The 11,923-nt window shown below is 41.2% G+C and overlaps 1 protein-coding gene across 1 annotated transcript; it reads right to left on the reverse strand.

The window, feature by feature from the left end:
- Nucleotides 1-1,534: 1,534 nt before the first annotated feature.
- LOC122971130 (protein phosphatase 1 regulatory subunit 3C-B-like) lies at nt 1,535-10,149 on the reverse strand. Its single transcript, XM_044337658.1, has 3 exons — nt 9,928-10,149; nt 6,558-7,009; nt 1,535-5,632 (listed from the first exon to the last, which is right to left on the reverse strand). The coding sequence occupies exons 1-3, from the start codon at nt 9,936-9,938 to the stop codon at nt 5,046-5,048; spliced, it is 1,050 nt and encodes a 349-aa protein (XP_044193593.1). The 5' UTR covers nt 9,939-10,149; the 3' UTR covers nt 1,535-5,045.
- Nucleotides 10,150-11,923: the final 1,774 nt, after the last annotated feature.

An 11,923-nucleotide genomic window follows, 5' to 3' on the forward strand; every position in this document is an offset into this window, starting at 1 on the left:
CTTGGTGTGATTTTTGTTGTTCGACCACTCCTGGGGAGGGTAACAATGGTGTTGGATGTCTTCCATTTATATACAATCTGCCCGACAGTCGACTAGTGGAGTCCAAAATCTTCAGAAATGGTTTTATAACCCTTTCCAGCCTGGTGAGCATCAACAACTCTTCTTCTAAGGTCCTCAGTAATCTCCTTTGTTTGAGCCATGACACACTTCCACAAACCTGTGTTGTGAAGCTCAGAGTTTGACAGTGAAGACCCAGATTTCTCTTCTTTAAATAAGGCAGGGTCTCCCAGACTCACATGTGATTGTCATCCCATTGACTGAAACACCCGACTTTAATTTCCCCTTCAAATGACTTGATAATCCTAAAGGTTCACATACTTTTGCCACGCACAAATATGTAACCTTGGATCATTTTCCTCAATAAATAAATGAACAAGTATAAAGCTTTTGTCTCGTTTGTTTAACTGATGTCTCTTTATCTAGTTTTAGGACTTGAATGGAAATCTGATCACGTTTTAGGTCGTATTTATGCAGAAATAGAGCAAATTCTAAAGGGTTCATGAACTTTCAAGCAGCACTGTACATGAAGTCAGCTGCATTAAAATACAGTGAGGGAGATCACAGACCGTCTGTAGCTGTCAGTCACAACTTCCTGCCATCTTTAACTTTCTCTGCAGTCCATCATTTTTAATATTGTGTATTCATGTTGATTCTGTCAGATGAAGCTGTTTGAACTGAAGAGAGTTTGATAAAGACTGTCTGTCGGTGAGATTATAGAGATCACAATCAAACAGTTGATCTGGTGTTATCAATAAATCTGTTGTACCTGAACAGTTCAGAAAGAGCAAAAACATTTCTGAGTGTTAAACTTTTTCCTCTCAGATGTTTGAAAGTCTGCATGTAAACCGGCTGATGGAAACACGTTGTGATGTCAGGACGCTGCTGCAGGAACATAAAGAGATTCTTCCTCTCCGGCTGAAGTTTCAGTCAGCTGGACAGTAATCAGAGATAAAAAGAGGAATGTTAATCATGTGTGTGTCTGTGCCGCTCTGTCAGGTTTCATCTCTTCACTCTGCTGCTGTTCCAGCTTCAGCTTCATCACCACCCAGTTTCTGCCTCAACTGTTTTTGTCTTTTATTAACTTTCCTTTTTTGTCATTATTGTTGGTTTTCATTCTTTGGTGACACGTCTTTCGGAGAGCTTTTGGGGGTTTTTTTTACATCTCACCAAACCAATGTTTACTCCGTTAATGCTTTAATTACTCAATGATGTTTAAAACTAATGAAACTGAACTGTTTTCCAGAGCCTGAGCTGACGTCCTCACATGTCTTGTTTTGTCCACAAAGATATTCAGTTTACTGTCATAGAGACTCAAGAAACCAGAAAACATTCACATTTAAGAAGCTGAATCAGAGACTTTAGACATTATTCTTAAATAAATGACTCAAAACAATTACTAGAACTTATCAATTAACTGCAGCTCTAGTCGGAACATCTGGAGGAAGAAAAACAATAAACCAGAAGGAGACATTGCTACAAACATTAGACTTTATTTCTTAAAGGACACACAAAAGGAACAGTCAACCACTTCCTGCTTACATCACTTCCTGCATCATGACATCATCATTACATTGCACTTCACATTACAGCCTTGTCTACAGTACAGTTGCTAATGCTAGCATCCAGCTAGCTTAGCTCGGTTAAGACACATACGTCCAGTTAGCACGAGCTAACCGCTAACTGACGTGTTGCATTCAGGTCACGTTGGCAGTCGACAACAACTTCAACACGTTTATTAAATATTCAACAACACTTAAAACACTTTTCATTTCCCTTCAGCCTCCTTCAACTTCCTGTCACACACACACACACACACACACACACGCACACACACTTAGCTTAGTAAAGGCTTTTAAACTGGTATGGCTACAGGAGCTAACAGGAAGTGCGGGTTTAGCTTTAGCTCTCTCTCTCCCTCCACCTACAGAAGTTACCATGACAACAAGACTACAGTGGGAGACTACCATTATTACACTGCATAGCAACACCTGGAGGAGGTTCACCTGGGCACGGAGGAGGTGTGGCCTCTTACAGCTGCGAACAGGAAGAACAACCAAAGATACAACCAAATAAATGTTTGAATGTTTTCGGAGTGAACGTAACGTCCTCTGAACGCTGTGGTCATGTGATTTCTACGGCTTCGCTGCAGGAGCTGAATTTAAGCTGCGGTCAATGTTGACAGTCAGCAACCAGAACGTCCTAATCTGCCCAACAACTGATGACTGGGACCCACGTTGTTCAGTCATCACAGACCTGTAACTGAACTTTGCCTGCTTTGCAGATCCTCCCTTCCTTCCTCCCTCCCTCCCCCCTTCCTTCCTCCCTTCCTTCCTTGCTTTCTTTCTTTCTTTCTTTCTTTCCCAGCATCTGGATTTCAGTGCATCCTGCTTCCAACATAGGCTGTTTTTAGCACTGCAACTATTAATTTCATTACCAATCAATCTGCTGATTATTATCTCAATTGTTTGAACTGTAAAATGCTGGAAAACAGTGAAAAATGTCCATAAAGACAGAAGTGATGTCATCAGAGCCTGTTTTGTTTAATCATTGGTCCAAAAAAGACTTCAGATTTATTATCAAAGACTGAGACTTGCTGAAAGCTGAAACTTGAGAGGCATTTTTGATTTAATGAAACAATTAAATAGTTGCAGATTTTTTATCTGATGATCAATTAATTGATTAACAGCTGCAGTTTTGGATGTTTAACCAGAATTTCCTGAATCTCTACAACGAAGGCAACGAGTACAAAGTGGAGAATTTTAACTTCAACAACTCAAACTACAGAAGAAAAAACAGTAAAAACAAGAATCACTTCTTTATCTTTCTCATGTCAGTCACAGCTACACCCCGGGACACTGAGGCATTGTGGGAAATGTTGGAAACTGTTTTAGGGGGAAAAGAAACCTTGCAGGGTGGCTTCACACTATAGACCCTGTTTGGCCTGAGTAATATAATGATGGCAAAGAGTTGAAAGACCAAACAGAAGAAAGTCATTATTGTTTTTGCCTCAGTTATCAAGATGTGGAGCTCTGCCCGCCGTCTGTGATTGGTCAGAATCTTGTTACAGGTTTGGTCTCTCTGGGCGATAGATGGAATGAACTCGGTCATTTGAATTCTTGTTTTTGCACATTGTGTAAAAAATCTATAGTTATTACCATGAGCAGGTAAATGTTCACCAACAGTTGTGTAAACTGTGACGTGTGGCCTCGTTAGCTCACCTGTCTTCTATTATAATGACCACAGTCTTCAGTTTTCTTGCTCAACTGTCTAAAAACAATATGAAGTTTCAATTCTGCATTTAGCAGCTGAAATTTTAAAAAAATCAGTTAAAATGATGAATCTAGATCTTATTTTGAGGCTTTATCGCGTCGCTCCTGCTGCCAATCAAACAATATGAATTAAATAAAAAGGTCTTCATGCTGAATTCAAATGTGGCCCCTCTGGACTTTGGTCATATGTACTGTGGCTGCGAGGGGACCAGACCTCAGCTGTTGCCATGGATACACGGATGCTGAGATCTTCAGTCCATCTCTGGATGTCCACTGTGCTTTGCAGACTTGACATGCAGGTTTGGACAGAACACACAGGTCAACAGAGCCGGACCGGGTCAGGTCACCTAAAGGCATCAAGGTTTAACACCGGAACAACCCAAACCAAGTCTGCAGAATTCATTATTCAGTCCAAACGTTTATGAAGTTTTACACCTGCCTGTCAGACAGGTTCAGGTGTTTCAGGCTGGTGCTGCTGCAGGACTTGAAGCCGTCCTGCTGGTTTCCTCCTGAAGGGTTTCTGTTGAAGTGTGGAGGGAAAGTTTCCATTTAAAATGCAGGAAATAAAGAGGAAGCTGCATGAGGTGAGAAACACGCCATATCTGCATGTCATCCTTTGATTAAACGTCCCTGCATCTCTCAGCTGTGATGCTGTTGTGAAGAATATGAAGAAGAACTGCAACTAAATTCATTATCGATTAATCTGTCCGTTATTCCTCCATTAATCGATTAGTTGTTTGGTCCAGAAAATGGCAGAAAATGGTGAAAAATGTGTATCCGTGTTTCCAAAAGTCCAAGATGACGTCTTCAAACGTCTTGTTTTGTTTACTGTCACAGAGGACTGAAGAAACCAGAAAAGATTCACATTTAAGAAGCTGGAATCAGAGACATTTTTTCTTAAAAAATGACTCAAAACAAGTAATCAATTATCAAAATAGTTGACGATTAATTTGATAATTGGCAACTAATCTATTTATCGACTAATTGTTAAAGGTCTAATAAGAAGCCCTGCAGTTTAACGTGGAATTAATCCTTCACACTCTTCACTCAAAGTCCTCTTAAATCCAGATGAAACTCTCCTGAAAGGCCGATGAAACTGAATCCTGGTGGAGCCACGTGGATTCTGACGTTGGGGAGTTTCAGAAATGACAAAGAAGCTTTATGAAGCACAAGAAGGCCTCATGAATATTTGGGAGGTTTTAAAGAAAAGCACTTCTGAATACGTGTGTGTGAGACTTCTCAAGTCTTCTGATGCTTTTTCAAAGCTTCGTCTTCCCGCTGCTCAGTCATGTTGTGGAAAGACTTGTTATATTTGCATATTTCAAAAGGTGACACTGTGAGCATCGATGAAGGAATCCCTGTGTATCTAAGTTAAGTATTCCCGAGAGGTCTCCCATGTCTCCGTCTGATTCATCCGTTCGGTCCTCAGCAGGTTTTGGTTTTTGGGTGCAAATTTGAAAAGATTTGTGCTGACAAACTGCTCGAGTGTCGTGATGAGTTCGACAGATTTATGCCGAGGCAGTTTGACGTTAAAGTGACAGTTATCCTGAGTCCGTCCAGACGTCAACACTCGTCTTCAAAAGACTCAAATGAACTCATGTTGGGAGCTAAAGTGACGAGTGAAAGCAGTCTGCAGTGTCCTCTACAAACATCTGGAATAACTTCTCAGTGCAGCTGAAGTCCTGTGAGAGCACATTAACACGTTCTGTGGTGGTCTCACCAGTAAGGGGCGCTGGTCTCGACCCGGCCCCAGCTCTGCCACTCTGAGAAGATCCCTGCTGACGTCCTGGGGCTTCCTAACGGATCAAACTCCCTCTCCTGCCGCTCCTCCCCGCCGCCGTCTCTCTGGACCTGCAGCCCGGCTGTGCTCTCAGGGATCCGCGTCGGGCTGCCGTGTGGATCCGTCACCGCCAGTCGGTAGTTGTTCCCGAGGTTGTTGTCCCAGAAGGTCCGGTCCCGAGTCTGGTACTGAATGCAGAACTCCATCCTGTCGGCCGGCTCGAGGACCTCCGGCACCATCACGGAGAAGTCGAAGGTGTCGATGTCGGGGCAGCCGTACACGTTATTCAGGTAGTGGCAGGGAACGTCCTGGAAGGAGCGCCACGAGTCGAAGGTGATCCGGACTGAGACGGACTTCTCAAAGCAGATGTTTCGGACCTGCACAGTGCCTGAGAGCAGGCGGTCCTGGACTGAACACGTCTCCAGACAAACCTGCTGGGCTTTGAGCCGGTTCCTCAGGTCCAGGTAGTCTGCAGCCGGCTGGGTGAAGTCCAGGACCAGGCCCAACCCCCCATCAGCTGAGTCTGGAGGAGAAACAGACGGTCAGGAGAACTCAAACCAGAAAACAAGACCAGATTATACATTTAAAGAGATTTAACAGCAGACAGCTTCTTGAGTTGTTTCCTCATGAATCAGAACGTTGCAGCTCGTTCAGAACATGTCTGACTCTGGATGACGACCAGCATCGACCTATCAGAGCAGGTGGGCGAGTCAACAGACAGCTGGCTGATTAGAGATTGGCTGTCTGACCTCTCGGTGGAGTCTCGGGTCTGAAAACTAGAGGTGATGAATTACAAAACATCTTAAACCAGCTGTTTTCTTTGACTTTCTCTTGAGTTCAGTTCTTTTATTTTAAAGGTTTTAATGAATTCTTCCTGTTCTTATATGTTTGATTTCCTCTCTTCTCCTCGTGAAGCACTTTGTTATTTCTGCATGAATAAAGTTTAGTGCTGCAACTAAAGATTGTTTCCTTCATCCAGTAAAATATTTTCTCTGAGAATTGTTGAGTCTGTGAAATGTCAGAAGATCAGCTTGCACCTCAAAACCTAAAAATATTCAGTTTACTTCAAAAATAAGAAAGAAAAACAGGAAATGTTTGCAGTTGAGAAACTGGAACTAGATAATGTTTCGCTGGATAAATATCAAGCTGCAGCGATTAGTCGTTCAACATGTTAATAGGCAACTATTTGGATAATTAAATAATTGTTTTAGTCATTTTCTAAGCAAAACTGACAAATATTTGCTGGTAACTTCTAAAATGTGAAGATTCACAGTTTTTCTTCATCATACGTGATAATAAACTGAACATCTTTGAATTCTGGACTATTGATCTAACAGACACTTTTCACTATTTACTGTTATTTTATAGAGAAAATGATTAATTGAGAAAATACTATTAGTATTAATATTATATATTAATTAATATTTGCTGTTCTTCAGCGGAGTCACCTGTGATGTCTCCCAGGTGTAGTCTGCCTGTGGCGTCCTCTAGCTCAGTCAGGTGGAACTGCAGCTCGCTCAGCAGGTCGTCCTCCGACTCGCTGAAGACGTGGACGGCGGTCAGCGCCAGACCTTGAGAGTCTGCAAACACCACGCTCTTCTTCTTCTTCTTCCTCAGCCACGCCTGGCTGCTGTTCTCCGCTGACGCTGATGTTGAGGCCGCCGTTGCCGTGGTGATGCTGCTGCTAGCGAAGGTGTCGCTGCAGCGACCGGAAGCCAGACATGGTCGCAGTGGTTGGCAGCGCGGCAGTAGAGCGGCTGCAGAGGAAGAACAGCGGTTGTCATAGTTACTGAGGAAGGAGCGCAGAGGAGGCGAGCTGGCGAGGCAGATTCTCACGGCCATGTCGACGGGCATGATGGGAGACGGACCCCCGTGGCGAGGGTTCAGGATGTGGAGAACCCTGCAGACAGAGAACACAGCTTTAGTCCTCCAGACATGAAGAAGAGAGATCTGGTGTTCCACATGGCTCCATACTAGAGCCACTGTTACTGACGTCTGCAGCCAGAACGTGTTCTCAATGTTCAGATTTATGAGACAGAACATTATGCATAAAGTTTACATCTGTGAAAGATCTGTGGTGTTGTCCTCTGCCACTGGGATGTTGGGTTGTGTTGTTAAAAGGATCATTCTGCTGATGTTCTATGTTTGTCTTCATGTTTGGATCCAAACCAACAATGAACTGATCTACTAACAAGTATTGTGTGTGTATCAAAGCTGATATATCTGATTAAAAACACGTCAGTGAGCCACACCGCTGCACTGGGTCACATGTTCCTTCATCATGAAGAGTTTGGTCACGTTAGTTTGTTTAGAAACGGCTCCAAAGACTAATAATATATATAATTTAGCCTTTAATTGCATTTGTTTATTTTGCCTTTTTTGCTTCTTTGTTTTTGTATTTTGATTAGATTTATGTCAGGTGGCTGCTGTAGCATTTTAATTTCCCGTTGTGATAAATAAAGTATTTATCTAACATGTTTTCAGTCTCTGTAGAGCGGTTGTGTGCAGGGCAGACGCCACTGAGCATGTGCAGGAACAGTTCTGTTCACAGCTTCATATCACAACCTCTGGACTTTGTACTGAAGGTCTTTGAGATATTTATAATGTGGCACAAAGTCAACAAGTTCTGATATGTGACAATCTTATCACAGTTATTAGTCTTTGGATCCGTTTCTAAACAAACTGACGTGTCCAAACTCTTCATGATGAAGGAACATGTGACCAGTGCAGCAGTGTGACTCACTGACGGGTTTTCATCAGATATATCAGCTTTGATACACACACAATACTAGTTAGTAGATCAGTTCATCCAAACATGAGGACAAATACAGAACTTCAGACTAGAAATAAAGAATATTGAACTTCTCTTTAGTGATATAACTCTGCTTTATTTACTTTTTACACCTGTAACCTAGCAACCTGTCAGCACACACATACACACATATACACGTCCGTTCTGTTTTATTTCAGTTTTATGAAACAAAATCGTCCACGCTGAACATTACTACTGACTTTCAACCACATCTCAAGGTCTTCATCTTTACTGCATCACAGGAAGTGAAAAACTTTGTATCAAAAACTTGAACTAAACTGACTGATAAACCTGCACAAACAGCTCATATATATACAGTATTTATTTCACACACAGTGTTCGGTCTGAAATATCATCAAACATGAAGCCTTCAACTTTATACAAATGTTCTTTTCAAATCATTGATTCATTTCTCCTAAAATTAAAAAAAAGCATTTTAATGCACAAACTATCTGCAGCCTCTGACATGTTAAACCTGATTTACTGCGATAAATCTGCCTGCAGATGTTCTTTAATCCTCTTTGTGTTGGCGGTGACACAGTTGATCTTCTGTATGTTTCTGTACGTTCATCCGGCTGTGAATAATATTCTGTCTATCTGGATTATTTCCTGCAGAACACACAAGCTTCTACTGTTTTTACTTCTTCTCATATCTTCCATGTTAGAAATCGTTTCAATTTAAAGTCATCAGAGGTAATAAGTCAAACTGCTCTGTGGTCAGTTCACTCTGGAAGGTGAAATAATAAATATTAAATTCAATAAAAGGAATAAATACAATGAGACAGAACCCTGTAAGAGCAGAACATGAGTAGAACTCAGTAGAACATGAGCGGTCCGTTGCAATACTACTACTGTGTGGAGGTTTGGGGAAACATAAATGACATTTTCCTGCTACAGAGCAGAACTATAAGGATCATAAACAGCTGATTATCACAAACCAACCAACATATCATTTATAAACTCACATGATCGTTCATCAGAATGAATAAAGTAAAAACTAAGATGCTTTGGATTTTATCCAGAAGCTGTTTGAAGCGAACTGAGAGGAATCTGCATGTTTAAAAGAACAAATACTAAACAAACATGTTTATCAGTCAGAGGAAATAAAAGACGTGTATTACACTTCATTTAAAGATAAGATGATTAACAAATATAAAACTGAGGTTTGAACATTAATGTGTGTATGAACTTTGTTTGGGACTTTTGGGTTTATACAACATACATACATCTGGGGGCTCTGTGATGCTGTGGGGGGCATTCTGCTGGCATGGTTTGGGTCCACTTGTCCCCTTAGAGGTGAAGGGTCACTTCCAGGATGAATCATATGTTATGACCTTCACAGTCACCAGATCTCAACCCAGCTGACGTGTTAGACAGCGCTCTGCACCACCATCATCATCATCATCATCATCATCATCACAACACCACATGAGGAAGATCTTTATGATCAATGATGCTCATCAGCCTTGTTATTGATTCTTCAGTCTCTGAAGTCTTCTGGAGGGATGAACACCGTTCTTCACAAAGATATTCCTACAACTACTTTGTATTGATTAACAGTGACTCTTCCCTCTATGGGGACAAGTGGACCCAAACCATGCCAGCATAACAGAGCCCCCAGACCTGGACCAGACCCCCTCACTGTAGGGGTCCAGCACTCAGACCTGGACCAGACCCCCTCACTGTAGGGGTCCAGCATTCAGACCTGGACCAGGTTTTCATGACACTGTCCAGTATAATGAATGTCAATAAGCTGAAGCTTCAGCCTGAACATTTCCTGTCAGGATAAACTTGCTTTGTTTGTCACTGCTTCAAGAATAATGACTTATTATTGTTTATTTATTTGAATATGTATTTGAGTTTTCTAAGATGAAAATGACCAAACTTAACTAAACTCAGTAAACACTAAACTGGAACTCAGTAGAAGATGAGTAGAGGTCAGTAGAACAGGAGGAACAGGAACAGACCGACATGTTGCTGCTGTGGCGCAGTTTCTTTTCTCTCACCTGCAGTTCATTGAAAGTTTCAGTCTCGGTAGAATCCAGTAGAATCCGCGCCAGTCCGAACAGAAACCACAACAACAGACCGGAAACCTCCTGCTTTCTGTTCCTCTTTCTGTTTTTATTCTTTTCGTTTCACATTTCAGCCATTTTAGAGAAAAAGAGCAGCAGTCTGTCCGCTCCGCGCGCTCCGTCACGCCCCCCGAGGACAGATAGGAAGAGAGAGAGAGCGAGAGAGAGAGAGAGAGAGAGAGAGAGAGAGAGAGAGAGAGAGACAGAGAGAGAGAGAGAGAGACAGAGAGACAGAGAGAGATGTGTAACAGCCAATCAGCGCCGTGGAACGTCAGCTGCTCACTCTCTCAGCCAATCGTTAAGAAGCCAAAAAAGCAGTGACGTAACAGCTGGCCGGAAACTTACCCGGACTTTTAGTCCCTGAGTTCAGACTGCCAGGAGCCTGAAGCTGATTTATATAATACAATATAATGATAAGAAGAACATATTTGTTATATTTTATATGTTTAAAATATTATATATATGTATATATAAGAGAGTAAAGAAAAATAAATGTTTTTAGATGAACTTGAGTAAACTAAATATTAATGTTACTAATAATAACAAATATTTATGGAAAACTTTTGTATATTATCAAAGACACGTTTTAAAACAAAGCAGGTTAAAAAAAAAACCTGAATTAAACTAAAGCACGAATAATTACACACAAATGTTTTAAGACTTCTGACAAAACTCAAATTACTGCAGGTTATTATAGATTATTATATATTACTACAGATTATTATAGACAGAAAATAGAACAGGAAATATGCATCTCTGTATATAAGATCAGATAAACAGGTCATTACATGTAACCTGTTTCAGTTTTTGTCTGGTCTCTTCTTGTGTTTTCATGGATTTTGAAGTTGTGAGATGTCAGCAGATTGAGAATGTGTTGCTGCCAAATTAATCTGTAGGTAAATTTGATGTTTACATGAAACAATTTTGATGCAACACATCTGTTGCTCTGTAGCTTCACACAAAGTCTTAGTGAAGACAAATCAGTCTTTTCTTTTAAAACATGTTAAACTGGTTTGTTTTTGTTGTCTTGTCTTGACTGAGTTGTAACTTAATTAATATTATGTTATATCGATGTCTTCTATCCCCCTCTTTCCCCTTGTCTTCTTCCTGTGAAAAATGTAATTTGAAAAGCAACATAAGAATACAGTTTGCTTACTTGCTTACATCAAAACTGTCACATCACTTCCTGTTTTGAACCGTTTGAAGTTCAGTTTCACTGAACTGAAGGTGAATGTGACTGAAGCTTTAGCTGAAGAGAAATGTTGGCATGAGAGGAGTTAGCAGATCTCAGGATGGAGAGTCCTGTCAGACAACACAGAGGGCAGAAAAAAATATTTAAATGACCCAGAGCACAGAGTCCTATTATGGTGATTCAGCCCAAACTGACGTCTGGTGTCAAACTCTCATGTAACACTTAAACTTCTGCTCAAACATCAGAGACCGCAGGATGTGACTTTCAGGCAGTTCTCTCTGGTGTTTTGGTTGGATGATATTAGTTTTAGAACATATTAATGATGTTTTTTAGGTCATATTATACCCCCCTCCCAGTTTAATATTTTCATTTTTGTGGTCTATTTACAGTCATTTGCATGTTTTTATGGTCTAAAAGTACTTTGTTACAGCTGTATAAGCCATGGATGCAGCTTCTGTCCCACTCAGCCTGAAACAGGCTGTTTTGTGTCTGCTCAATGCTCCTCTCTTCTGATTGGTTGACTGTTTTCTGAGTGACGCACTATTCTAGCCTGATGTAGTTAGGTAAAACCAGGGCTCTGGGTAAAACTCACCAATAAATTGCGATGGCCACCGATGAGGATAATGTTATCCAACGTTAGGAAGGCTGTGTGATGACAAATTTGCTTCCTGGCATCCAACAACTGCACAATGTTTCCTCCGCTGTCTGTCTCTCTTCTGCTCCGCTCCGTGTGTGGAG

The sequence above is a fragment of the Thunnus albacares genome, chromosome 20, assembly GCF_914725855.1.
Source record: "Thunnus albacares chromosome 20, fThuAlb1.1, whole genome shotgun sequence".
Classification (NCBI taxonomy): domain Eukaryota; kingdom Metazoa; phylum Chordata; class Actinopteri; order Scombriformes; family Scombridae; genus Thunnus; species Thunnus albacares.

Coding starts and splice junctions, on each gene's coding strand:
- LOC122971130 (XM_044337658.1), bottom strand. Junction 5,633..6,557: donor ACACCTGGGAGACATCACAG/GTGACTCCGCTG, acceptor TTTCTCCTCCAG/ACTCAGCTGATGGGGGGTTG.